Source organism: Camelus dromedarius, chromosome 20, assembly GCF_036321535.1.
Source record: "Camelus dromedarius isolate mCamDro1 chromosome 20, mCamDro1.pat, whole genome shotgun sequence".
Lineage (NCBI taxonomy): Eukaryota > Metazoa > Chordata > Mammalia > Artiodactyla > Camelidae > Camelus > Camelus dromedarius.
Window position 1 is genome coordinate 16,035,707 of NC_087455.1, and position 27,080 is coordinate 16,062,786.

At 40.8% G+C, this 27,080-nt stretch overlaps 1 protein-coding gene across 2 annotated transcripts in view; it reads right to left on the reverse strand.

The window, feature by feature from the left end:
* DEPTOR (DEP domain containing MTOR interacting protein) overlaps positions 1 to 20,105 on the reverse strand; it is a 130,473-nt gene extending 110,368 nt beyond the window's left edge. The window contains exon 1 of one of the 2 annotated variants that reach the window (XM_031439556.2): positions 19,855 to 20,105. In XM_031439556.2, coding sequence (XP_031295416.1) covers positions 19,855 to 19,985 — 131 coding nt within the window. In that variant the 5' untranslated portion in view covers positions 19,986 to 20,105. The remainder of the gene's footprint in view (positions 1 to 19,854) is intronic. The other variant, XM_010988416.3, reaches the window with a different exon arrangement.
* Between the last annotated feature and the right edge of the window lie 6,975 nt (positions 20,106 to 27,080).

The following is a 27,080-nucleotide window of genomic DNA, read 5'->3' on the forward strand; positions in this document are numbered from 1 at the left end:
AGTAAAGTGGAGGGACATTTGTCACCGGCTCATCACTAAAGGCTCACTCTCCAGCAATAGTGAAAAATCAACTCAATCCAACAAATATTTCTTGGACGCCCAGTAATGCTATAAACAGTGCTAGACATGGAAAATACAGCAGTGAATCTGCCAGACCTGGCCCCGCTTCCGGAGCTGAGAATCTAGACAGTGGCTTACAAAGGAGGAACCTAAGATCATCCTCTGGGGTATGGCTGGAAACTGTCACAATGTCTATATTTATCTCACCTTAAAAGGGATTTTTTTTAATTTCTATTTTTTTTTGAATGATCTAATTTTGATTTATTTATTATTATTATTTTTTAATGGAGGTACTGGGGATTGAACCCAGGACCTCGTGCATGCTAAGCACGTGCTCTACCACTGAGCCATTACCTTCCCGCCTTAAATTTCTATTTTATGAGTGTGTTTGTGATACATGTAATGCATCAGTACAGTAGTACATGTGTATGACTGTCATATGCCCACACTGGGGGGGATTCTACACTCGAAATATTCATTCAGTCCTGAGACCCAGAGTAAGAATTAACAGAAGTGGGACGAGACTTCCATGTAAGTGGTTAAAGTGCAAACCAGTTAAGTAATGACTGTAATTTCCAGTGTAATTTCTTGTCTAGTGATGTGAAGAAGACTGAAAACATAAGCACACACTAGCAGCTGCTCACGTGCTTAACATGGGACAAAAAGAAGAAAGCATTATGTCACAGGATAAGGAGAAATTAAAGAATAATATGACCTTATGCCTATAAAACTATTTTGATATCTATGGTGGCTGACAGGGGGGTTGGGTGAAGGAAAAAAAAAAAAAAGGTGGGAGAAAACAAAGTCCGCATTTCACATTTGGTTAAAACGGCAACTTACAGTCCTGATATGGTTTTTAGCAAAAGGAATATGGACTATTGGCAAGACTGCATAGAGAACATCCACTAGTCTACATAGTTGCATGTATATATTATCAACGTCATCTTCCGAATCAGTGCAACAGGTATTAGGAATGCGTGATGGGGGAAAATAATTAGAAAACAAATGGTTTAGGATTCCAGATGGCTGGTTATTTAAGTATAGTATCAAAAGTATCAGAATGTTTCTAAATTTGGTTTCCTTTTATAAAATATATCTTTTAAAATGGAAATGATCATAATCAAAAGCTTCTGAAAATCAATTTACAAACTTGCCAAATATTCATCTTTCATTTGGAAAAATGTCATCAATTTCTAGTAGGTGTTCCTTAATATAACCATATGTAAACCACATACACACACACACTTTCTCTCTTAGATGTTTGTCAAAGGTTGGCAATTTTTTTCTGTAAAGGACCAGATAGTAACTATGTTTGGCTTTGGAGGCCATAAATCTCAGTTGCAACTACTTAACTCTGCTGTGATAGCATGAAAGCAGTCATAGACAACATGTAATGAATGGGCATGGCTGTGTTCCAATAAAACTTTATTTACAAAAACAAGCAGTGGGCCAGATAATGGCCCATCAGACGTAGTTTACGCCTATCCCCCACATACATGATTGATTTTCATATGTCATTTTAAAATTTCATTTTAAAATTCATGTTTTCAACATCATAAATATGTACACTCTCATTTCATAACTGAAGAAAAGGTGCTTCCAGAATGTTAACTTTGAGCCCTGTTGACCTGTTTACTATTATTAATAGCAATAACAACAACTAACAATGTGTGTTCACTATATGCCAAGCCTTATTCTGAGACCTTTCCATGCATGTGATCTCAAGCACCCTATTGATTCCTCCCACTTCATAGTAAAGGAAACAGAACTTTAAATTGATTTAGTCAACAAGGGTGCTCAGTTGGAGCCCCTGAATCTACCAAGCGACCCCATTTATTCAAGAACCCATGCCAACTGCATATCCCACTTTAAATATCCTTATCCTTTCTTCTGCTAAAGCATTTTTTTTTTCTCTTGGGATACTTGAAAATTCTAACAGTATGCCCAAATATCCCCTGATATCTTAGAAAATCTTCATACTCATTCTGTCTTGAATCCAAAATTCCCCAACCCTGAGAGTTTTGCATTCTTCTAGTCCTAAAATCAACACCTAAACTACAGGACTTATTTTCCAACAAGTCTAAAGGTTTGGTGTGAAAACTGCAGTTATAATCATAAAATTATCACCTTACCCATTCCTAAAAAGAGGATCTTGACCTAAATATCCAGTGCTTATTATGCTATTTCAACTTACACTTTGAGAACAATGAGTCAAAGGCTCTGTGTTAAGAGTCTACAGTGAGGATCTACAGTTAAGTAAGTAAAAATGCATTCTAGCTCTAAACAGACATTGAGCAATACTTTGAAAAGCTCTTAATCTATAATGTACCAAATAATATTTGGAACATTTTTTTTAATGTTTCTTGCGTGAGATTCTACTGACTAATCTATTTCTTATGTGCAAAACATAAGTCTGGGGATATGCATTTTCCTAGAGTTTCACGTCACTGCAAGGCAGCAATAAATATGTTTCCTTCCAGAGCCTAAAATATGACCCACTGGACTCAACATTCCAGAACTTCTAATACTTTTAGTTAATAAATAACCCATAGGTGAGGAGTACTTACTATTACCTTCAAGTAAAGCACACAAAAGTGAATGTGGTACATTTCGTGTGTATACATTTCTCAGTATGCTTCCTGGTGATTAGGCATACACGGCAGTGTAAATAGCCAATTAGTCACACAGTTAACCCAAGTTTTTGCAGCTTTTAAGTATTTCTTAATTAATTTTTAAATGTATTAATGTTGCTTTTCATCTTCTTCATGTCTGCAGACATAAATATTATTATTATACATGTAAGTTTAATTTTTGCCCAACACAGAACAATTATTCAGAGACAAGTCAGATTTCACAAGTCCAGGCTCTGTGTGCATAGTAGCTCGGGCATTCTTTGCCTCTGAACTCCAAGCTCCGATGGCCTAGGGCTCAACCTGTACACACTAAGAGCATGGCTTCTGGAAGGACAATGCACAGCTGCAAAGCCCAGCTCTTCTATTTGCTGGCCCTGTGACCCTGGACATGTTTCTTAATTTATCTAAGACTCTGTGTTCCCATCTCTAAAATGGGACTAAAGATGCCTACTCAAGGTTTAAATGGTGCAATCCGTATAAAACACTTATCATACTACTTGGCACACAGTAATACAGATTCAATAAATACTGGTTATTATAATAATTATTATTCACTGAGAAGGCTAAAAGAAAATCAAGAGTAACACCAAACCAATGGATATTACAATAAGTTGCATACGAAAAACTGACAAGTCTACTCTCAAGGGATGATTTATCCATCTATCTTGGCAGAAGGAAGCTTGGTGTTAAGCAATTAAAAACAGAACCAGAGGTTAGAAGATATAACCTAGTCTGACCTTGGAACTAAATACCCTCATTTACAAAGTAAAGTCTAAAGTGCTTGTTTCAAAACAGAGTAAGTCAGAACGCTCTTGTAGCACTGAAGTACGGGATGCCTCTTCCCGGATTTTAGGCAGAGAAGCTCTGGACCTAAGAAGAATAAGGTGGCATACCTCATCTCAGAGAATGCACAGACCTGCCAGCCATGGAGGGACATGCAGGATTTGCAAACCTGCCCTTAGAGACCCAGTTTGACCTGCCAGGCAGTGAGCTGGCTGAGACTGGGAGCCTGGCCCTTCCCCAGCAAGAGGGGCTGCACCCAAACCCAGCCTTCCCTAGGACTGGGGGCCTTCCTTCCCCAACAGAAGCGGCTGTGACTTCACACAAGCCCCCAAGGTCTCCAGGTGCTGCACATCTGGCGTCTCCCAGCTCAGTCCCTTAGGTGCCTGAGTTCAAATTATTTGTAACCCAGAGATAATGCCACGCTCATGCTTGCGTTATAGGAAGGTGGCGTAGCTGGGTGGAACAGAAACATGCCGTGTGTTATGCCTAACTCTGTGGAATAATGAGAGGATGGAGGATCATGTGTCCCCTCCTGCTGACCCTTTGCATTGATGGGCCCCCAGTAAAGGTGTTCTTTAGTCTACAACATAAAACGTGGTATTCACCTTCACCACCTCACCACACAAGGAGACAAAAATGGAAAGGGTTTTAGGTGCCCTGATGTACATCTGCACAAGGTACTAGAAGACTCAAAACCAGAGAAATGACATGGAAGCAACCTAAATGCCCATCGACAGATGAATGGATAAAGAAGTTGTATGTATGTATGCATGTGCGTGTGTGTGTGTGTGTGTGTGTGTGTGTGTGTGTGTATAAAGGAATACTACTCAGCCATTAAAAAAGAATGAAATAATGCTATCTGCAGTAACATGGATGGACTGAGAGATTATCATATTAAGTGAAGTCAGACAGAGAAAGACAAATATTGTATGATATCATTTATATGAAGAATCTAAAAAAATGACACAAATGAACATATTTACAAAACAGAAATAGATGGGGATGGGTGGGTGTGTATAACTCAGTGGTAGAGTGCATGCTTAGCGTGCATAAGGTCCTGGGTTCAATCTCCAGCACCTCCATTAAAATAAATAAAATTAAAAAAAAAAAAAAGCAGAAACAGATTCACAGACACAGAAAACAAACTTATGGTTACCAAAGGGGAAAAGAGGAGGGAGGAATAAATTATGAATTTTTGATTAACAGATACACACTATAATACATAAAGTAGATAAACACAAGGACCTACTGTATAGCCTATAGCACAGGGAACTATATTCAATATCTTGTAATAACCTATAATAGAAAAGAATCTGAAAAAGAATATACACATATACAACTGAACCACTTTGCTGTACACCTGAAACACTGTAAATCAACTATATTTCAACTTAAAAAAAAAGAAGCAGCACCTATTTTTTAAGTCACTAGAAGAAGTTCGGCAGGGAGAGCTGGACTTCCCTCTTGGAAGGTGTTACCTTTTGTCAGACCTCCCGTTCCTAAGTCTGAAGGGGAAAGAGAGTCAGGCCTGCAGTCAGCCTGTTGCTCTTCCAGGAGAACGACCAAACCAGATCCAGGGGCTCTTGGAGAAGAAAACAACCCTGTGAGAAACACATACTTTGCCTGAACAATCCTCCCGGCATGCAAGGCAGACAGGTCACACAGATAAGACACAATTCTCAAGGTGAAATGCCTTGAGAAAAAAATGTCTGCATTCTATTAAACGCAGTTTTAAGTGATAAACTCAATACACATTTAACCTTTGGACACATCTCTGAATAGATTACCAACTAGTTTTAAATAAGTATTTTTCTTTGTTTCATATTGTACTATAATCTCCATGACGGCCTGTCTCCCAGAACTCCCCCAAACAACGTCATTTAATATCTATCACTATGCTCTATCAAGAATTGCATTTTTGAGTACAAAGTAAAGCAGATTGTCATATTTTATTATAGAAGGTTTTTTTAAGGACTGCTAAGCTAAATTTCATAATAATTTTTTTTTTTGTATAAGCCACCAATAAGGACTACAATGATTCCCCCCAAAGTATACTGGATTCCAGCAGTACGACTATGGTGCTAATGGTGGTCCTCCCCTCCCCGCCATACATTTAGATGCTCATGAAGAAGAGTCTGCGTCTTGGCCACTAGAAGTTTTCTCTGGCAGAGGATGAAGGTCAGCCGAGGAGCACTGGTTGGGTAAGCACAACATCAAAGAACTGAAAATGTCCAGATAATCCCCAAATTCTCAGTGTTCAAACTCCTCCCTGAATAAACATTCTTCCAGGACTGCTGACAAATAGCCAAACCAACTTCTTCTCCTCCTCTGCGTTCCCCTTTCAGAAGTGAAATTATCTAGCAGCAAAATAACCACCCAAAGTGGAGCTACAGGAAGACGACCGAAGAGATTTCCTCTGGTTCCCTAAGCTTGTCAATGATCAAATGATTTTGCCCCCTAATAAACAAAATGACTTGACAAATCCTGGTGCGTTGGAATAGCCATGTCTAAGGAATTCTTGGCCCTAACCACTACACCTCTGCTTGGAAGGCGTCATTGTAAATTATGAATAAAGTCCTGAGTAATCAGACTCTTGCTCTTCTTGGCTTAAAGCCCTCATTAGTGTGAAGTCAGCAAACGGCGAACATACAGACAAATGCATTGGCTCCAAGCCCAGCTTCTTAGACTTCGTGGATACTTGTCAATGGGTTTCACTGGAGCTTCTCTCTTTTGCAGCCAACACAGGCATAAGAGACATCACAATTTTATTTCACAGTTCCTTGTCAGAATTTGAGGACAAAAGGTTTACTGCATTTGTACACGTGCCACCCATTTTGAAAAATGAAAGGCTAAACTCATGCAGTATTATCCAAGAATAAAACCATAAGAACAAGTAAATTTGGATTTATTCCTATTAGTTAGCTTTACAGCAGTTGCAGTACAAAAATCAATGCCACTATTGTAAAATCAATCAAAATCACTATTGTAAAGTCAACGCAATGGTGCAATGAGATATACACTTAAATCTTACTCAAAGTGGCAAAAAACCTGCCTTCTTGATAATCAAAGGTAGCTCCTATTTCCAGTTTCTGGAGAAAAGAGGGAAAACATTGACAAAATATATTGAAACACACGACCTGAAAGACCTTTCTTTTGAGTTACGTAAGTGAAGAACATTTTGCAACTTTCCCAGAAAGTCTGCATCTTAATTATTCCTAAGGCAGCTTTGCTTAAACAAAGAGATAACTTTTATACAGCTTTGGCTGAGAGTCTTTCTGGGTGGAAGTGCTACTTGGAAAGTCATCAAAACCCAAGGGATGCAAAAATCATTCTTTGCAACTTGAACCTGAGCCACGTGCCATGTTAGTCATATGTTGAGAGTTTTCTTTTACTTCTCTTATTGAGCAGATACTGAACACCAGAGGCACATCTTCCAATTCAGAGGGTGGTGAGAGGGGGAGGGGGAGGGGGAGCACATGGATGATGAGCAGGTGATCATCAAGACGGGGAGGTTTACAGGGAAAATTACTTCGAAAGCAGTACGGTCCAGGATGTACACCAATGTCTCCTAAACTTTCCCAAGTTGTACCTTTCTTGAGGCTTTTCTGTGAGCACTTTCTTCTCCTTTGTACAAGCTTCCCCCTCCCAACTTTAAGTTATTTCTTCTAAAATTTTTTATGTCATAACCTGCACAATTTTTTTCACTGCTTTCTCACCAATGATCCCAAACTACCTTTTGTGGAGGACACTGGGTTTATCTCCCCAACACTCAATGAACCCTTCTCCATAGGATAGCAGCTATGGTCCCATCTCTGTCCCCAAGGGGAAGGGGGTCTTGCTTGATCTAAAGCAGTCAGGATAATACCATCCTCCTTGTCACGATATTGTAGATGGGTAAGCCTAAGACAACCAGTGAAGGACTTTTCTCTGCTTTAAAATCTTATGAGTTTGTAAGTTAAGATGGTCCTAAAATATCAAAGCTCAAGATTTTGTTGATGGTTGATGGCAACCAATCCTCTTTCTTCAATATTGATTGGTGCCAATGGCCATCATATAAATACAAAGGAAGCTTTCATGACAGCAAAGTTAATGCACAGAGAAGGGGAGAACCAAGATGACTTAAGAGAAATACACCTGGAATCCTCACGTGAAGTTCACCGATCTCTGAAACTTAACGTTACGTAAGCCAAAAACTCCCCTCTACCGTTTCAACCACTCTCTCTATTGCCCTTTATTTGCTGCCCTTATATATTACTTACATGCACATGCCTTTGTCCCGTCTCTAACCTGGCTTAGGCTGTGACTTGAAGGCAAGAAGGATGGACCTTACTTCTTAATATTTTACCAAGTTACTTCTATAGTTGTTTGCGCCTTGTAGGAACTCAGAGAGGCTTGGATTCAAGACCAAGCTCCCATGCTTTATTACCTACATGACCTTGGTCAAATTGCTCGTGCCTTAGTTTCTTCCATTTTAAAACTGAGATAATAGAATTATCATCCGGATTCCATAAAACAGTATCGATGTAAATGCACAGAACAGGACTTGACATTTTGCTAGACTGTTGTGTAGTAAATGACTGAAGTGTGCAACTCTCCTTCTATGACCCACATATAAAAACACACACCTTGGTCGCTCTCCTCCACAATGATTTTGTACCAAATTTCTCTACAGGTTATGAGAAGACCTTTGTTCTGTACCAAACTACTGCCCCAAGCTTGTCAGGGAAGAGTTCCACATTCAGAGGAATCCAGACACCGCAGGCCCACTTCTGGCCAGGTTTCCTGTGATGTGGGCTGTTTATCACCCCTCAGATTCACATCTGTTGTCCTGGGTCTCCCTTTTGTCACTGCACCCTCTTACCCTGCAGGAGTTTGAGGCAGCCATCTTCCCTTATGCTAGAAGCACAGCTTCCATTTCTAAGTGTCCTTCTCCGCATCTTCAGCATTCTCCCATCCTTAGATTTTCAATCATTTCTTTTCAATGTCTCTCAATTTTTGTATTTATTACATTATCCTTAATTATGAACATATTAATTTATTGAATTATATTTGTTGTCTCCCCAAATTGTAAAATAAATTTATTATACAAAGATATACAAGACATGAGATTCATGTAATGTATGCTAGCCACCCTTCCCCACCCTGGCTTCCTTGCAAGTCCCTCTCCTAAGGTACCCACCCCTTCATGAAAATTAGTTGTGCTTCAGGACAAAATACAAACGAACAAACAAAGGACTCTCGCTTTAAGTCCAGAAATGCTATCTTAAGATGAATATACTTTTTATTATTTTGCACTTGGCTCATTTTACGGTTTGGAAATCTTGAACCGTGAAAGTGAAAATAACATGCAATCCACAGGAGGCCAAAGTGTGCTTGAAACTGACAGATGAAAGTGACCATGGAGGGAAGTCCAGGGCACGAAGGTCCTCCTCTTGTCCCCAGCACCTAACCCAGTGTCTGGCATCTTGACGGGGTTTCGGATTATTTATAGAACTAGTGACGAGACACTGAGAGGGATCCTGCATGGATGTGGCAGGGCAACAGGGCCCTTCATCCTGCTGCTGAAACAGCTTTCGGCTTTGAAAAGTAAAATCCAACCTTTCCTTCAGCTTTGCCGTACTTCCGCAGAGTTCTGGAAAGGAAGGGGAAGTAACGGCTCCACCAAGGACAATCCTACAGTAGAGGATCGTAATTCTAAGGACACAGTATTATTTCAGAGGAAATATAATTATGTAGGCACACATTATCAACTGGTAAGTATCCTATTTGTAAAAGTCATTTCTCTCTCTTAGATGGGAAAAATATGATTTTGTGCTCTCTTGCCAATAAAACGTGTAACATTTAAAAATGAACACTAGAGTGACTTAAAGAAGATAACTGGTACCATTGGTAAAACACATGACCATTTCTCCCAGCTTTTAGGTCTTTTTTCTTACTGATAAATAGAATGCCTGTCTCTAGTATAACGTGGTTCTATGTCATCAATTCTGTCTTGTGCACATACTCAAGACTAGACAGGTTATAGTTTGAGCTCCTCAAGGGTAAGGAGCTTCTGTTGTTTCACTTCCCATCTCTCACAGCAAGTGGTGTAACACCTGACATTTAACAGGCACTCAATAAATATGAGCTGAGCAAGTGACGAAATGGTAGCACCCACCTGAAACCAGCTATTCAAAGAAATTCTTGTAAAATTAAAGCTTTGTGTTTCTACTGGAGTATTTTCTGACATGTTAAACTACTCTTTCTATCAAAACAACCTATACTAGTAGCTTTCTTCCCTTTCTCAAAGTTAAAGACAATTATACAAGCAAGCAAAAACATTCCCCAAAGTATTAAAAGGTTGTTCATGAACTGTGAAGTGACCCTCGAAAGAGAGAGATTGTGTGTGTGTGTGTGTGTGTGTGTGTGTGTGTGTGTGTGTGTGTGTGTGTGTGTGTGTGTGTGTGTGTGTGTGTTGGTGGAGAGATGCCTGGTTGGCTGGTGGCATCCACTCCCCTGGCTACAATCTCATTGGCTCCTGAGCAAGCATGTGACCTAAGCAGTCTGGCCAATCAGGGTGAACTTCGGGAACTGTGTTTGGTATCCTGGCTGGAAATGTTCCCTCTCTTCCCCCCTGGACATTAATTATTATGAGCCAATGTGCAGCCTGAAGTTCCACTGGCTTAAGGATGAAGCCAACCGAAGAAAGAGCTGACACATGAAGGAGCTACAGAAAAGAACCAACAGAACTACAGAGAATGAATTAAGCCTCAAGGCATCACACCTTCTGGATTTCCAGTCAAGGGGGTCAATACATTGTTTAAGTTGATTTTCTGTTTTCTCGTAGTCAGAAACATTCAAAGATATCTGGAGAGGGGTTTGGGTTTCACAGACGTATATTTTAGTCAACATTCATCAAAAGGTGCATTTCGTTGTACATAAGTTTTATTTCTTAAGAAAAAAAAAAAGAACCATGAACAAACAGTGCGTGTAAGCTAGTAGATTTCATGCTGAAGGTTTTAGGAGGTTTATTGTCGTCTGTGACTTATTCTGAAATCCTGAAAAAATAAGATGAATTGATGGTTGGACAGAAGGAGGGACAGAAGGATAGTTATGTGATAAAGCAAGCATGTTAAATGTCATTTGTGTAATCTAAGTGATGGATATATGTCAGGGGTGTTCACTGTAGAATTCTTTAAACTCTTCTGTATGTTTAAAAATTTTCATAATAAAATGCTGGAGGAAAAAGCTCTAGTTCACTCTTGTTCCTTATATTTGAATGTCCTTAAATACTGTGGTAACTTTTGGCTCTTATGAGTATGGTAGAAGATGTGAGTGTACTTTATCTTGGCAACCGAGGTCCATCATCCTCTCTCAGGAAGACAGTTATACCCACTGTTATGTTTGACCATCAGATTCTACAAAACAGTCATTAAAAAATTCTAACAAATGTAAAGGAAAATGAATCATGGTTATGTATCAGATAACTGTTGTAAAACCTCATCTCTAAACTGACTTTTGTTGTCAGTTTTTAAGAAGAAAACAGTGCAAGTAGGAGCTTTGGCAAAGTCTTATTTTATCAACCTTATAGCTTAGCTAGAGATGACATAAGGCGCTCTTGGCACCTCGGTGTAAAACACACTCATCACGCCACAGGGAATAAACCCTGGCCTTTTGCAGTGAATACACTCTGTGAAAGTCACTTTCATTTACGGAAAAGTTAAAGAATAAAGGTAAGTAGAACTTAAAAAAAAAAAATCAATGAAAATAGGATCCAAGTTTACCCTAGTCTCCTCTCCTGCTGGGGAAGAGGAAAGGAATCGGGAAACAGAACAGTACCTTCCACAATCCAAGAAATTCACACTTTACTGGACTCAAAACATATGCCTCAAAATAGTATGCCAATCTTATAAAGAGAATTGCATTTTAAACAGAAAAGTAACCCAGGATCCTCAATAGAAAATGTACTAAATCCTTTTTCAAGATGGAAAACAGCAATTCTTTCTTAATATATCTGTCTTGTAAATTTGCACTTTTATATACTGGTTGTTCTTCAACCAGCACCTAATTATGTATCTCCACACCACCCCATTTCCAACCATTCTTGTTTTTTTTCTTTTTTCTTTTCTTTTCTTTCTTTCTTTCTTTTTTTTTTTTTTTTTGTGGACACAACACTCATAGTGTATTCCTTCAGAATTTTATAACATATTTAAAAAATGGCCAAACTTCACACATAATAAAAATACAGGGACGAACCTAAACATAATGAAAATAGGATAGCCCCAGCATGAAATGAGGCTTTCTCTCTTAACAAGGGAAGGTTCATTCTTTCTTTTTTAAAATCTTGCTTTTCAAAAAAATTTTTCTCACGCTGTTTTAAGCTTTTTTTTTTTTTTTTTGGAAGGAGGAGGTAATTAGGTTTATCTACTTATTTAAAAAAAAATTTTTTTTTGATCAAGGTACTGGGAATCAAACCCAGGACCTCATGCATGCTAAGCACGCACTCTGCCACTGAGCTATACCCCCACCTAAGAATGTTCATTTGTTTCTCACACTTTAAGTCAAGATCAGAGAAGCTACTGAGCATTCTGTACTAGGACTGGTCCCGAGTCCCATCTGACTGGCCACAAAGCACAAAGTTCAGCGCTTTGCAGCTGTAATAGTTTCACGACCCAAAGGAGAGCCTCACAGAGCTGGGGGATCTAAATAAGGCCCAGACCTGAGTGGGTGCTGGGCCACAGCTTGCCTCAATAAAAGGAACCCCTGGGTAAATATCAGAATCAGAAACCTGTAGGTACAAGTATCGCAGGGAGACAGTGTTATCAGGATTAAAACAAACAGGCACCGCCGCCAACAAAACCACAAGAAGCAGCTCAAGGTTATGAGTGGGAAGAGTCGAGCCTTCCCCTGATGACACTGGCTCCTCACTCCCTCCTCCTCCGCAGCTGCCACAGGCTTCCCTGGAGCTGGCTGCCCTGGTATTTACCCCCTCTTGTCACACCCGAGCAACAGCTGTTATCAGAAAGCTGCACACATGAAAGGACATCCTGTCCCACACTCCCAGGTGTTTTCTCTCTCCATCTCGCCTCTCCCATTCAACCTTAAAGGTGTTTAAAAAAAGCTACAGAAAAGTGACTCTTTGTGCAGACCCGAGTAAATAACTGCTCTCTCTGAACCCTTCCAACAGGGACGCATCCCAGCCAGCCCAGATGAAAATAGCTCCTGTTGCCCCTGCGGGCACTGCCCCGGGAAACAGCTGCTTGCAAGCAAGCTGTCTGATCCGCTAAGCTCTCTGCCTGCTCTCTGTCTCCACTGTGTTCCTCCAGGATCTAACAGTCCATAAAAAGTCACTGACATAAGCTTCCAAGTTTGGTTACCAAGCTGATAAGACTGGGACAAGGAGCTCAGATCTGGAACCCACTTCTCCTTGGAAGATAATGAGGAACATAGAAAAGTGTGATGACTTACTGCGTAGAAAGAGGGTTAATGACTGTTTCCTTTGTCTTTTTCTAATCACTGAACTCACAGACTCCAACCATTTAAGAGCCACCACCTGATAAAGGGAAGTGAGTCACTGATGCAAATAAATACTAGAAATAACAGGAGAGGAGAACAAGCATGCGTCACCCCACATTCTTTCTGTGGAGGTGTATTTATTTACCTCATTTTCAGGTTTATTGATTCCAAAGCTGAAAGAAGCTACAACCTAAGTATGAGCACTGGTCTTTTAGAAAAGTAACCACAAACATTATCATAAGCAATGAACACTGCAGTCCTTTCAAAAACAGGTTTACATAAAGATAAGCACATAAGGGTACAAAATAATTCCACAATCACTTACTGAGCACTTACTATGCATCTTCTATTTGCATGATGGTTTTTGCAAGTGACAGAGCAGTTACAGTCTTTCTCTCCAGGGAAGAAAGGAGTCTTTACCAAGAATGCTATGTGCCAGGGTGGTGCTCGCTGCCCTCACATCCGATTTGTGAAGCAGAAAAAGATGTTCATAGAAACAAGATCTGTATATGGGAAGAGCCTCTGATTCAAAGGCAACTCAACACCCTACACTAGGCTCCTCTGTACTGACTCTAAATGCAGTGACTCTCCATTCCCTAAAGTACCCCCATTTTTACCGGAACAGGGAGTAATTTCCTGATGCAGGGATGTCCTCTCTGTTTAGAAGAATAAAAGCATATTCCTTCCGTTTGGGTCCCTACATTTCAGTTAAAGCACCTAGGCAGTAGCTTTCCTGCCATTCCCTTCAGCTACAGTGTCCAGCAGAGCTCAACTTCCATATTAATGGCCACCAGTAGGGGCGACCCCCTAAGACACGCTCTAGGTCAACGTTAAATTTCCTCAAGTTCAAATTGTGATTAAAAACAGACTACAGTTCACGCTTGAACAACAGGGGTTTGAACTGCTCAGGTCTGCCTATACCCGGATTTTTCTCAATATAAATACTACAGTACTGCCTCAAGTCATGACTGGCTGAATCCATGGATGGGGAACAGGGGACACAGAGGAACAAGTCTAACTATAAAGTCATACTCAGATTTCCTTATGTGCAGAGTATGAGTGCCCGAACTCCGACACTGTTCAAGGGTCAACTGTATTTCTCCCTGTTCTACTCGGTATCTCTAAAACTCCGTATCTCCTATTTACTTTATTTTACATTGGCCTTTGGTTCAATGAGTTGATTTTTACCTTTTATCTGCATGCTGCCTTAACATTACCAAAGCAAATTCAGAAAAGCAACTCAATATTAGATTTAATGAGTTTTTATGAAAAAGGCAATAGCAAGGCTGTAAGAGTCTGGAAAGGTAGTGTGTTGTAGCAAAAAGGCAAACACATCAAACAATTTGAAAGAACTGCAATTTCCTATGACTTAGCTAAAACTCACTGCCTAGTAAATTGCTTTTAGGGAACCAGCTTTAGTGATTGGGTGAGACCATCGTAATTAGCATATTTAGTCTAGGTAGATGAGCATAACTGAAAAGCTTGAAACGTTGTCTCTCTTAATTAAACATTCCTCATTACAGTCTTAATTCTCCTCCACACCCCACTGCCATCCTCACAGCCGGCAAAACAGTGAACTGCTATTTATCTTCCCAATAAGTGATTATAAATTCAGAATGAAGGGGGTTCAAATTAAGTTTTCAAAACCACATGGCAGGAAGGACAGAGTTTAATAGTGGAGAAAGTGACCATTCTATCTTAACAAAACATAAACACTTCTAGAAATAAATTAGATTTTTCCCAACAGAAAGGAAAAATCATTTGTCTACTCATTTGCGAAAGTTATCACACCAGAATGTGATGGCTTTGTACACATGATTCTGCTTTAAATTTGCCTAATCGTGACACTTCTTCACTCTCTAAGTTACTCACTGAAGACACAGTTAAATCACAGGTAAATCTAGCATCCTGCTTAAGAGCAAGAACTCTCAGTTCTACCACTTTCTGGCTGAATCATCTATAGCCAGTTAGCTCACATTCTCTGTTCCTCAGTCGTCTCACCTGTAAAATGGAGATAATAAGTGTATCTTCTACATAGCATCGCTATAAAGCTTAAAGTCATGTGTATATATATAAATTTTTTTGATAACATATATTAATGTATATTTAGTAACGCTATATAAGCACTTGGAAGAGTCCTTGGCAGGTAATAAACACCATATCATTGTGATTGTTACTATTATCATATCTACCATTCCCATGGAGAAAATAGTGATATTCTTGCCTTCTTTATTTAAATGCTCATTACAAACCACCTTCTTGCTAAGTATTTCTGAGATTAGCCTACAGAAGAAGTATAAGGTGGATTCTGGATATTATAATTAGAGTGTCATAGTTATGACTGCATGGCAAATTTCAAAATAAAAGATTTATATATAAAACATATAAAAATAACTAGTGAAAAGTCATACTACCAAACCCCACTAATATGAGTGATTTATACATGGTTAATTACCTTCACATTAGGGGTGTTCTGAGACAATTTCCTTGACTATTGAAGGCATATTTTCTCTGTTTTATATCAAGAATAATACTATAAAAAGGTATATGTAAAATGTCAGTCCCATCTGGTGTGGCAGTAATGCATTATTGAGTTAATGATAAGTATCATTGCATTCTTTGGCTAATCCAAAAAGGAACCAAAAAAAATTATTTTAAAATTTTGAATATTTTGTTTTCCATCACTCTTATGTCATACAAGTGCATTTTTGTAATAGTTTTCTTGAGATATAAATCACATACACAATTCATCCACTTTATGTGTATAATTCAATGGTTTTAAGCATATCCATAGAGTTATGAAATCATCACCACAATCAAGTTTAGAACATTCTCATCAGCCCCAAAGGAAACTCTATACCCACTGGCAATCACTCTCCATTCCCCCTCCCCACTGCTTCTGGCAACCACCTTCTGTCCTTCCAGATCTGCGTGTTCTGGACATCTTATACAAACAGAGTCGTACAGCATGTGTCCTTTCATGTCTGTCTCCTCTCACTTAGCAAAACGTTTTCAAGGTTCAGCCATGTTGTAGCATATATCCATATCTGACTCCTTTTTACTGCTGAATAATACTTCCTGAAGCAGATACACCACATATTACTTATCCATTCATCAGATGATGGACATTTGAGTGGTTTCTTCTGTTTTTGGCTATAATGAAAAAATGCTGCTCTGAAAATCTGTGTACACATTTTTATGCAGACATATGTTTTCATTTCTCTTGAATATACATTCACACCCAGGAGTAAAACGACTGGGTCATATGGTAATTCTATGTTTAGCCTTTGAGGAAATGCCAGCATGCCTTCCAAAGTGGCTGCACTGGGGGAGGGTACAGCTCAGTGGTAGAGTGCACGCTTAGCATGCACGAGGTCCTGGATTCAGTCCTCAGTACTTCTATTGAAAAAAATAAGTAAGTAAGTAAATAAATAAATAAACCTAATTACTTTCCTCTTTTAAAAAAAAATAGTAATTCTATAAAAAAAAAAAAAGAAGAAACAAAGCACTGAATCATTTTACCTTTCCGCCAGCAGCACAGAAGGGTTCCAACTTCCCCACATCCCTGTCCACACTTGTTATTATCTGTCTTTTTGATGATAGCCATCCTGGTGGTGTGACGTGGTATCCAAATGCACTTTTAAGATGCAAAACCACACAAATACATTGGGCAAGGAAGTGAAATCCCTTATGACAAGGGGAAGCAGAAAGAGATTAGGAAAAGGACCCTGCAGTCAGGCTGGAAGAGGAAGCAGGAGATGTTTTAAATCTGTTACTCAATTTCATATCCTTATGCAACCAGCTGCCCTCACCAAAGTGTCAGGATTGTGAAGCCAGCCCTCAATTTCACATCTGGAGCTTATAATAATCAGTTAACAACAATTACTTTTGGTTTATTGATTTATTTGACCAAGTCTCTTCCCATGTCATACCCCATTTGATCCAACACCACAAATCTTACATGGGAGGATGTTATTATTCTCATTCTGCAGGTATGGGCACTGAGACCCAGAGTGGCTAACTGACTCACCCTAGCAAAGTAGTTAAAAATACATACATACATCCATATCTACAACATCTGTATATACATACATAAATAAATATTATAAGTAAAATTCAAAGAGATGGACCCAGCAGCCAAATTTTGTATTTTAAATCCTAATCTTGGTTTCTCTTTTTTTCATCACCTTCATCTGTCTCATCTTTGATGACCCAGAAAGTAGTAGAAAAGAAAGAGAAGGCAGAGAGGAATTGTGTGAGTGTGTGAGAGAGAGTGTGTGTGTGTGTGTGTGTGTGTGTGTGTGTGTGTCACTTACAGGCAGGAGACCGGGACATCACAAAGCCACAATCAGCCTTGAGAGAGCTGCAAGGGACGTGAAAACACGTTGTGACAGTGACAGCAAGGACTGCATCCCCACTCCTTTATAAGAGGTTCCTCCAGCAACTAGGAAGCCAGGGCCGTATATGGCCACTTAAATCCCCAAATTCTAGTATTATATTATCTGTATTTACAACCATATATTTAATTACATACACTAGTCATTCAGATATTTGAGTAATTGCTATATGCTCAACACAGTGCTAAGATGGTTGAGATTTTTAAAAAGCAATCATTACAATTTTCCAAAATAAAATTAAAGTTTACTAAGCCTTTTACATGTAGCATCTCCTCATTTAATCCTCACAAAATTCCTGCAAGAGAAGTGGAACTGAGGCACAAAGAAGTTAAGTAAACTGTCCCAAAGTCACAGGACTAATAAATGGCAGAGGCAGAATAAGAACCCAGGCAGCCTGGGTTCTTAACCATCAACCCATCCTTACTGCTCGACCTTGCTCAGCTGGAAGTCAGGTGTGGTGACACACAGAGACCAGTAATACTAATTGACTCCAACAACCATTTGTTGAATGCTCATTAATGCCTGAACCCCAGGGAGGGGGGGACCCTCACAACAACCCTGTAAAGTGCTCATCTTCATTGCCTTTCTATAGATGAGGAAACAGAGGTTCAGAGAAGTGAATTAACTTGCCCAAAGTCACAAAACTGAAGTAGCTAAGGCTGATGTGGTGCTTACTGTATACCAGGCACTGTCCTGAGCACTAACTCATCTATTCAATCCTCATCACAAAACTATGAGGTAGGTTCCATTACTAACCCATCATACTTAGTTAAGTAGCTTGTCCAAGGCGCCACACTAGTAAGTAGCAAACCTGAGTTCACTCTGACTTTAATGTCCTCCTCAAAACAACTTAATGTTGACTCACAACAAAGTGGCTGAGCAGAAATTCAAACCCAAGTCTGTCTACCCTTATCTTCTCACCATCTCACTAAGGGTAGCCTTCAAACCTGCTGCAGTGCAGAGGGATGCCAGGAAAGAGGGGAGGAGCAAGTACTCTGGGGACCCCCAGGGAAGGGGCATTTAAGTATCCTGAAGGAGAAAGTGCTTGCTGGACAAAGAAAGGCACCATGAAATTTATTATTTTAAAGGGAATGAAAAATACCCAATTGAGGATTTTGAAAAAGATGACACAGTAAGGGGCAAATAAATTAAATTATTTAAAAGTTTCAGATTGAATCAGAAAAGCTTTATTTTGATTTTTTTTTCAGTTAAAAAAATCTCTTGATGGAAAACGAGTTTTTATTTCCTTTAATTTCGACTATACATTTAAAAAATCATCAAGGAATAGAAACGTGCAAATTCCCTTTTGTAACGTTAAACTCAATCCAATATTTACTTTCTCAATCTAAAGGCAGCAAGCAGGGTGGTTACCAAACCTTTAGGGATCCTAAAGGATCCTTTGCAAGAGTCTTCCTCCTTCGGGTCCTGAAACATAGCATTTTAGAAACCAAAATGACCCTGGAGATTCAGGCCAAGAACTAGAAGGAAAAGGCACGCTAGCCGTTCTGAAGGGGCCAGGGGCCGGCATGCAAGTTGTGATTCAAACTCTGGAGAGCCAAGGGTTTTTCCCCCTGGCGAACTGATTTATGACCATAAGACGGGCAGTTGCAGAACCGGTCAGACCATTAATACAATTCCCAAACATGAATCCAGGAGGGACCACGATGGGACAGGAATGATAAGGGGGGAGGGGGTGGAATTTGGGGGTCGCTGCCTGTCCTGGACGCATTGAGACAATCAAACCCCAAATCTTGCAGTAGCCTGGGGCGGATGGGCTCTGCTCCCCAGAATATGCGCGCTGGGGGAGTTGGCACAGCTGCAGGGCAGCGGGACAAGGTGCCTCCACGCCCCCTTGCGGATCCAAATGATGATTGATGCGAATGTGCCAATTAAGTGATAGGTAGAGTGTCAGAAATGTTCTCAGTTCAGCACCCCCCACGACAACCCTTCAAGGGAGTCGCCTTGATCAGCTCCATTTTACAGATGAAAACACTGAGGGCTCAGGATATTGAAGCAAAATTTGCCAGGAAAATCTAAGTGAAGGCGATCGTTGGGCTGGCTCCTTTTATCTAAGAGTAAAGGGGTTGGGGCCCCTCACAGCCCCTCTCGCCCTCTGGGCAGACTAACAGTAGGCTGTCAGCCGGCAGGCCTGTCAGCGCCCGGGTGCCTGGCGGGCAGAAGAGGCGCGCGGGGTCAGCAGCAGCGCGTCCGCGGGACGCAGGGCTGCAGCAGCGGGGCGAGGGCGCAGCACGCACCACGCGCTCTCCCGCGTCCGCCTCGGGAGCCCCGCGCCAGTCCTGAGTCCGCAGGGCGCCGGGCTGCAGCAGCTAAGCCGCGGCACGGCGCGGAAGGTCCACGCATCCGCAGGCGTCCCTGAGCCCCGCGCGAGTCGCGAGCCACGAGTCCCCGCGCGCGTGCGCGCGGCACTGCTGCGGACACGGGCTGGCAGTGCCACTCGAGCCCCCTGGCACTGCCCCTCGTCTTACCGTAACTGCTCCCCGGTGACCAGGACCTCAGCCATGCGCTCCAGCTCCCTTTGCTGCGCGCCGCCACTGCCGCTGGTACTGCTGTCGCTGCCACCGCTGCCACCGCTGCCAGCGCTGCTGCCCTCCTCCATGGTCGGGGCCGCGGCGCTACCACTGTCTCCGCGGTCCGCCGCGGGTTCGGGTGTTAAATCAGTCTGCCCTCACTGAGACCTCCCCCGCCATCTTTGTTAGGGGCAGTCCAGTAGCTCGGACGCTATTGGCTGGGGAGGGAATCCCTGTGGGTAGGCTGAGGCGCTCCGCGAGTCCGCCCCAAGAGCTCCAGCTTGGGGGCGTGGCTGGAGCCCCGCGTGGCCGGGGGGCGGGGCCTAGGGAGGAAAATAGCAACAGCTGGGCCGGGCGCCGGTTCTGAGCTAATTGTGCTGGTTGAGGTCGAATTCCTTGAGCGCCCTTTACTTTACCCACAGAGCTCATGTCATGCTGTGGGATGCCGGGGACAGGCGGGGAGATTACTGGACAACTGTGGAGGCATTTTTATTATACTGTCTATGCCCCAAAGTGCCAGAGAGTAAAAATAATATAGCTAAATAGTGAATAATAAACGATGTCACAGCAGGGCTTGAAGAAATTAAGCCTTCTTCTCGCCCAACCGTTTTACCAAAGACAGCTTGCTTACCTTATGGTGTAATCAATAAAGAATGCTGGCCTGGGAATCACACAGACCTGGGATCCACACCTATAATTTCCCGACTAAATATGTTTAATCCCGTTTCTACCTTTACACAATAAAAATGATTGTGGCTACTACTTGTTGACATCTGCTGCATTAAAGCTTCAGGTAGTCGTTTCCTTGTTTAATTGCAACAAATCATAAAATGAGTATTGTCCTTTCACGTCAGGAAGCAGGCTTGCAGAGATGAGGTAAATTGAGCCTCATTCTGCATAAAGTATGAGATCACTTAACAGAAATAGAGTTCCCAGAGTTAACGAGAGTAACAGCTGGCTGTTGCTCGTGTTTTAATTCTATAATCATTACATAGAATGTCAAGAGTTTTCCTGGGCATAACGCTCCAACACTCAGTTCTATCCTGAGTCTGTTATTTACAAAATTTGCAACGTCGTACTAGTTGCTTAATGTCTCTGAGCCTGAATTTCCTGTTGATAAACTAGGAATAATTCCTACCTTATAGGGATGTTGTGTAGCTTAAATAAAATAACAGGTAAAGTTTCTAAGTACATGATATGTGTTCAATGGCTGTTCTCTTTTATTATCGTTACTGCTTTTAAGAAGAGGAAGAAGGGGTAAAAGGAGAAGAAATTTTTTCCAGACACTTTCCATTATGAGTTTTTAATGCTAGATAAAACACTTTTTCTCAAGTTATCTCTAATTAATTTTTGATTATTAGGGGGCCTTCAAAATAAAGGAAAGTGCAGCTTTATACCCATTTTGGTTTTATAATGAGAGTGTAGAATGGAAAAGAAGTTACATATTCCTAGTTATCCATTGTTCGATCAACATTTAGTTTCATACAAAAGCTCTAGCTACATACTGTAAATCATATCACTATATGATTGTCTTCTGGTTCTTCCTTTAAATCCAGTCGTGTTCTCATTTGAATTCATGCAGCTTTATCTGAAAAGTAAACGAGAAAAATACTTTCTTGTAAAATACTTCATTGTTTAATAGTTTCTGATACAAAGTTAATGATAAAAACTTGTTATAAAAGCTTATAATAAAAAATAAGATAAAAAATCACTTTAACATAAGGGGGAAAAAGTCAAGTCAGGAACATATACCTGATACCACTACTACTCCAGTGAGAGAGAACAGAATTTATTTTTCATGCTTGATGAGAAGGTTTTGTGTGTGGGTGGGTGTAGATGTGAACAGGCAGGAAATGGGGAGCTGGCGTGCTGTTATTGTTTTAACCTTTCTTTTGACCATGCTCCGTTGGGTTAGAAGACAGACTCTTTTTCCAAACTTAGGGAAAGATTAGTGAACTGCCTCCTGAGGACTTGTAAGCACCAATGCCAGAACTGAGCTCTGGAGCAACTGGTCCCAGAATAAAGTGTGATCTAGAGGTATTGATAGATGAGAGAAGGGTGCTGACGTGGTGACTTACCCAACAGGATCTCAGAACGGCTGAAAATTCCAGCAGATCCTGGCTCCTGGTTTTAGTGGGGCAAATTCATTATCTTCTCTGAAATTTTTGCCCTCCTTTGTAAAGTCAAGATCATACCACCTATCCCACTGGGTTGTTGGGAGAATTAAATAAAATCTAATGAGCTCACTTGTCACAGGTGGAAACTGTGAAATGTGCGCCCACTCCCCCTGCTCTCCTGGCTCACCTGCCGAGTGCTTCCTGGCTGTTTGGTGCTCTGGGGCCAATGCTCCTCCAGCTTTTGGTAGATAAGGATCAGATGTGTGTGCGTGTGCATGTGCGCACATGAGTACGTGTGTTTTCAACCCATTGAAGACTGATACTTTGGTAAAATGCGGTAAAAATGAAATTTAAAAACATACAAAACACAAGCCCAAATTGTTTATTGTTGTGGTCAACAGATAGAAAATCGTCAAATTTCTATAAACATCTCTAAATAATTTATCTCAATATCTGTATGTCTTCCTATCTCTCAATACAGGTAATGATCACCAGCTGGCAGACCACCCTGACTAGTTCTGGCTAAGGGTGAGCAGCAGTGTGAGAAGATGAACCTGAACAAAATACGTGAAAGAATACTGTCAACTATGAAGCTTAATAACATGTTATTCATCATTTTCATTATTGCCTCTTAATATACACCTGTATCATTCCCACCTGATATTAAAGATGGACTCAAACCCCACCTTCTCTGTACTCTCTTCTTGCCCTCCTCCATGTGGTGTGTTGTTCTTTTCTGCATATTCTCATGGTATTCAAAGATGTACATTATTCTTAACCATTAATGGAAGTCTTGATTCTCCAGCTGCTGTAATTTTTCTTCTTTCTGTGAATGGAAGCAGATGGAGGGTTTAGCAATATCCTATCCAGATCTTTCTGTTGACCCTTTAGCAAGGGAACTTGCCTTTAAAAAAAATAAATGTAAGGAAACATTGTAAATGTACTATTCTTCAATTTAAAAAAAGAAAAAATCATGAACAAAATAAAATGTATTAAGCCACTGGGAAAATAAATACATGTAAAGATAGAGACAAATTAAATTTTCATGTCTTCTTCATTCACATTCATCTTCAATATTTTTACCATCTTTTTGTAGTGACAGAAATAAAACATTACAAATAAATTTGAGGTCCTTCAGTCTCAGCCCTGCTCCCTTCCAGTAAGTTCTTCACGCTGTTTAAGGGCATCAAAAATACTTAATCTTTGGTAGATGCTGCCACCTCGTGGGTTGTTTTGCAATGACACTAAGTGATAGTGGATCTCCTAGAGGAAAAGGTTCCCACCCAAGAAGGCTTTGGAGAAATTTGGGGTTGGAGAGGGATTGTTACCTGTCTCCTTACTGGGACTGTTACTGGCTTTCAGTGAGCACACAGTAGGAATGCTAGGTATTCTCATTTTCTTGAGACAACAGCTCACAAAGAATTGTCCTAAACCCTGAATGTCTTTTGTATGTCCTGTGGGCTCTTCATGTGTTTGAAAAACCTGTTTTCAGTTACCTGAGCTTTAATTGCATTTAATATTATATAGAAACACAAGATTTTTTTTGCATATTTTAATATAATCTTGAATTGTCCACAGATGCAATTACTGTGTACACCAAGGGAAAGATTGTACTTTGTTCTGCTCAAAACGTTACGGAGAAAGTTTCATCATTGCATAAAATTGCTTCACTCACCATTTGTGTAGTACCATGAATGTAGCACATCTTCTTCAGTCTGCATTTGTTAGATATTACATGCCCACGGATTCTATGTGTGTTTTTGTATAGGAACATATTAAGCAAAATAGTAAAGTGCCAACTATGAAAAAAAAAGCGATGGCGATATTCAGTTAAATATTGCCTTAATTCTGTTATTCTAAAATTGTTCATTAGTTATAATAAACATCATGACTTCACCAGGCCTTCTACTACAGTTATTTAAATATTAAAGTATACATTATTTTGTTATACATGACTTTCCTTTTCTTTTTCTCCCCTACATTGCAGCATAAGGGCATCATGTTGATTTTCTTTTTTAAGTAATGCACACAGAAAGCTTATGTTATCTATGGATTTAATGACAAGAAAATAAAGCGAGCATTACATAAGGTCTATTATTTTTAAAGGGGACATTGAATTAGATGGGATTGAGAATTTTTTAATGGAATACGTTACGGTTACTGAGCTCTTGCTTGGTGGCTGGCCATGTTCAAAGGGTTGTACATGTGTTAAACATTTATTCCCCAAAATAACCCTGTGAGTGGGCCAGTATTCTTCTTCCCACTTTTTCAGACGAAGAAACAGAAACACAGAGGGGACTAGGAAATTCATCTACAGTGGAGTATTTATGGTGAAGCTTGGGTCTGAACCCAGCCCCTGAGGCTTTAGAAGGCACTCATAATCTCCAAAACGACAAATCCCAGAGCACCGCACACTTCTCGTGGACCAGCCCTGAAGTTTTCTGTGCTTTGCGGGAGACGTCACTTAAGCCTCACAACATCGCTTTGCAGCAGGTAATACTATCTCAGCTGTCTAGGTGCTGAGACCCCGCTGCTGGACATGTTGGGGGCCTATGTCTACTTCACAGGCTTGAATGAGAAACTGTGAAAAAGCTTTAGAAGCGCTATGAATGATATTAGTTTTATCCCACTGCAGGCCTGGATAATCAGGGGCACGAAAGAAGGGAAATTATGATGGATCTCAGAGCTCTCCCTGCCCTGACTCCTCTCACATGCTCATACCCTTCAGTTACCATTATATGTTAGCCTAGCATGGTCTAATTACTTCTGTTGGCACAGAAGTAGATTTCCCAGTGGGAGTGGGTTAAAAGAGTCTGAGACCAATTTCCAACATGTAGAGGGGGCTGTTACCACCCGCCCCCGACACCATCAAGCAATGCTCAGGACATTAGCTGGGCATCCTACAATTTAAACTCAATTCTGACACAATCCACCTGGAAATCCCACAGGTGAAGGGCTCAGTCCCAAGAGACTGCTCACCCACTCCCCACTGACCTTGCCCCACTTCAGATGGAAATCTTAAGTCCCAGTTGTTACTGAAGATTCTAACCAATCGGCTGTACATCAGAGAGTCCCAAGACCCCCTCCTCAAATGTAATAATTTGCTAGAGCAGCTCACAGAACTTAGAGCAACACTTACTTACATTTACCAGCCTATTAAAGGATATAATAAAGGACACAGATGAACAGCCAGATGGGGAGATATACAGGGTGAGCTTCTGTCCCCATGGAGCTGGGGTGTGTCACTCTTCCAGTATGGATGTACTCTTGGTGTGGATGTGCTCACAGACCTGGAAGCTCTCTGAACCCCATCTTTTATGGGTTTCAATGGAGGCTTCATAGATTAATGTCAGCTGGAGGACAACCTCACAACAAAGGAGTTGTGAGTTTGTTTTATTCAGGGTCTTCCTGAGAATGACAGCCTGTGAGACAGCCACTCAGGAGCTCTGAGGAAGCTGTTCCAAAGAGGTGAGAGAGAAGCCAGTGGACATGTGATTTTTTTTTCTTTTTTCTTTTTTTTTTGGCTAGGGAGTATGTGCGGTCAAGTGTACATCTTGGAAAAAGAGTACTTGCTGGTCACAAAGCAGGCATCTCAAGCTAGTGGTCTTAGCGCTTTCCTCTGCATGGGAAGATGGAGGAATCTGGGGTCACTGAAATTCTTCCTGAGATACACATTTAATTATCTAAGGGGCCTGCTTGTCCAAAGCATAGAGAATCTGTGATTCTTAATTTCCACTGTCTGAAGCACAGAGGGCACTGTTGGTCAGTGACGGCATCAGGTTAATCTTCAGAAATGGCGCATAAGCCACGCTCTCTGTTCTTTGTTTATGTTACACAGGCAGGATCAGTTAAGTCATAGGCAACAGATTGAACTCAATCTCCAACCCCTCTGCCCTCCCTAGAGGCCAGGGGTGGGGCTGAAAGTGCCAAACCTCTAATCATGGGGTTGGATCCACTAGCGACCAGCATTCATCCTTAGGTGACCTAGGGGCTTTCCAAAAGTCCCCTCATTAATATAACAAATACACCTTGATTTCTTTCATCACTTAGGAAATTCTAAGGGTTTTAGGAGCTCGGCCCCAAACACGGATGAAGACCAAAACATATTTCTTAATAAAAATCACAATATCACAGGTGCATATCCTCTCTCTCTACCCAGATTATAAATGAGCGTGGCCCAGTTGTCATCCTCTTCCTTCTGCCCTCGTAGGACCCAGCCTAGTTCTAGGCACAGAAAATGTACTTGCATGGTTGCTCAGTGGCTCAGGACATGAAAATATTACGTTGTTCTCAAGTCAAAAATACCATCTAAAAAGAAGTGATCTCTCTCTTTTTCAATCACAACAGAAGACCTAGGAAATCTTTGAGTTTCTGTATAAGCATGTGGGCACACTGGAGGGTTTTTCTGGATAATAGGGCTGGAAGAGTTCTCTTCCACCAGAGGCTCTGACAGCAAAAAGAAGATCAGAACACTACAGACTGTCAACCAAGGAAGTCTTAATATTTAAAACAAACAAAACAAAAGCAATATTACAACAAACTTTTACATATAAAATAAGCTACAAGGATATATTGTACAGCACAGGGAATATAGCCAATGTTTTATACTAACTATAAATGGAGTATAACCTTTAAAAATTGTGAATCACTGTATTGTACACCTGCAACATACAATATTGTACATCAACTTAAACTCAATTTAAAAACCATTACACGTGTAACAGCTGGAGATAATGTTTGCTTCAGTTATTTGATTTTAAGCAAACCCTTGTAAAGTACTTACTTTGTGCCAGGTAATATTCTAAGTGCTTTACAAATGTTAAATCATTTCATCCTACCCTTCCTATGAGACGAGATGGTGTGCTAATCTTTTAGCAACGGTTTGCTCTCCAATGCCCAGGTCTTCGCCCGGCTCTGCTCCATCTCACGAGGGATCTGAACTGTAGGTTGCATTTCCCAGGCTTCTGGGTCCTGTGGTTTCCAGGTAGATTCAGCCAATGGGAGGCATCGGTGGGAGACTGGTGTGCAGACGTAAAGGAGAAGTCAGGGTATTTCTCTCTGTCTCTC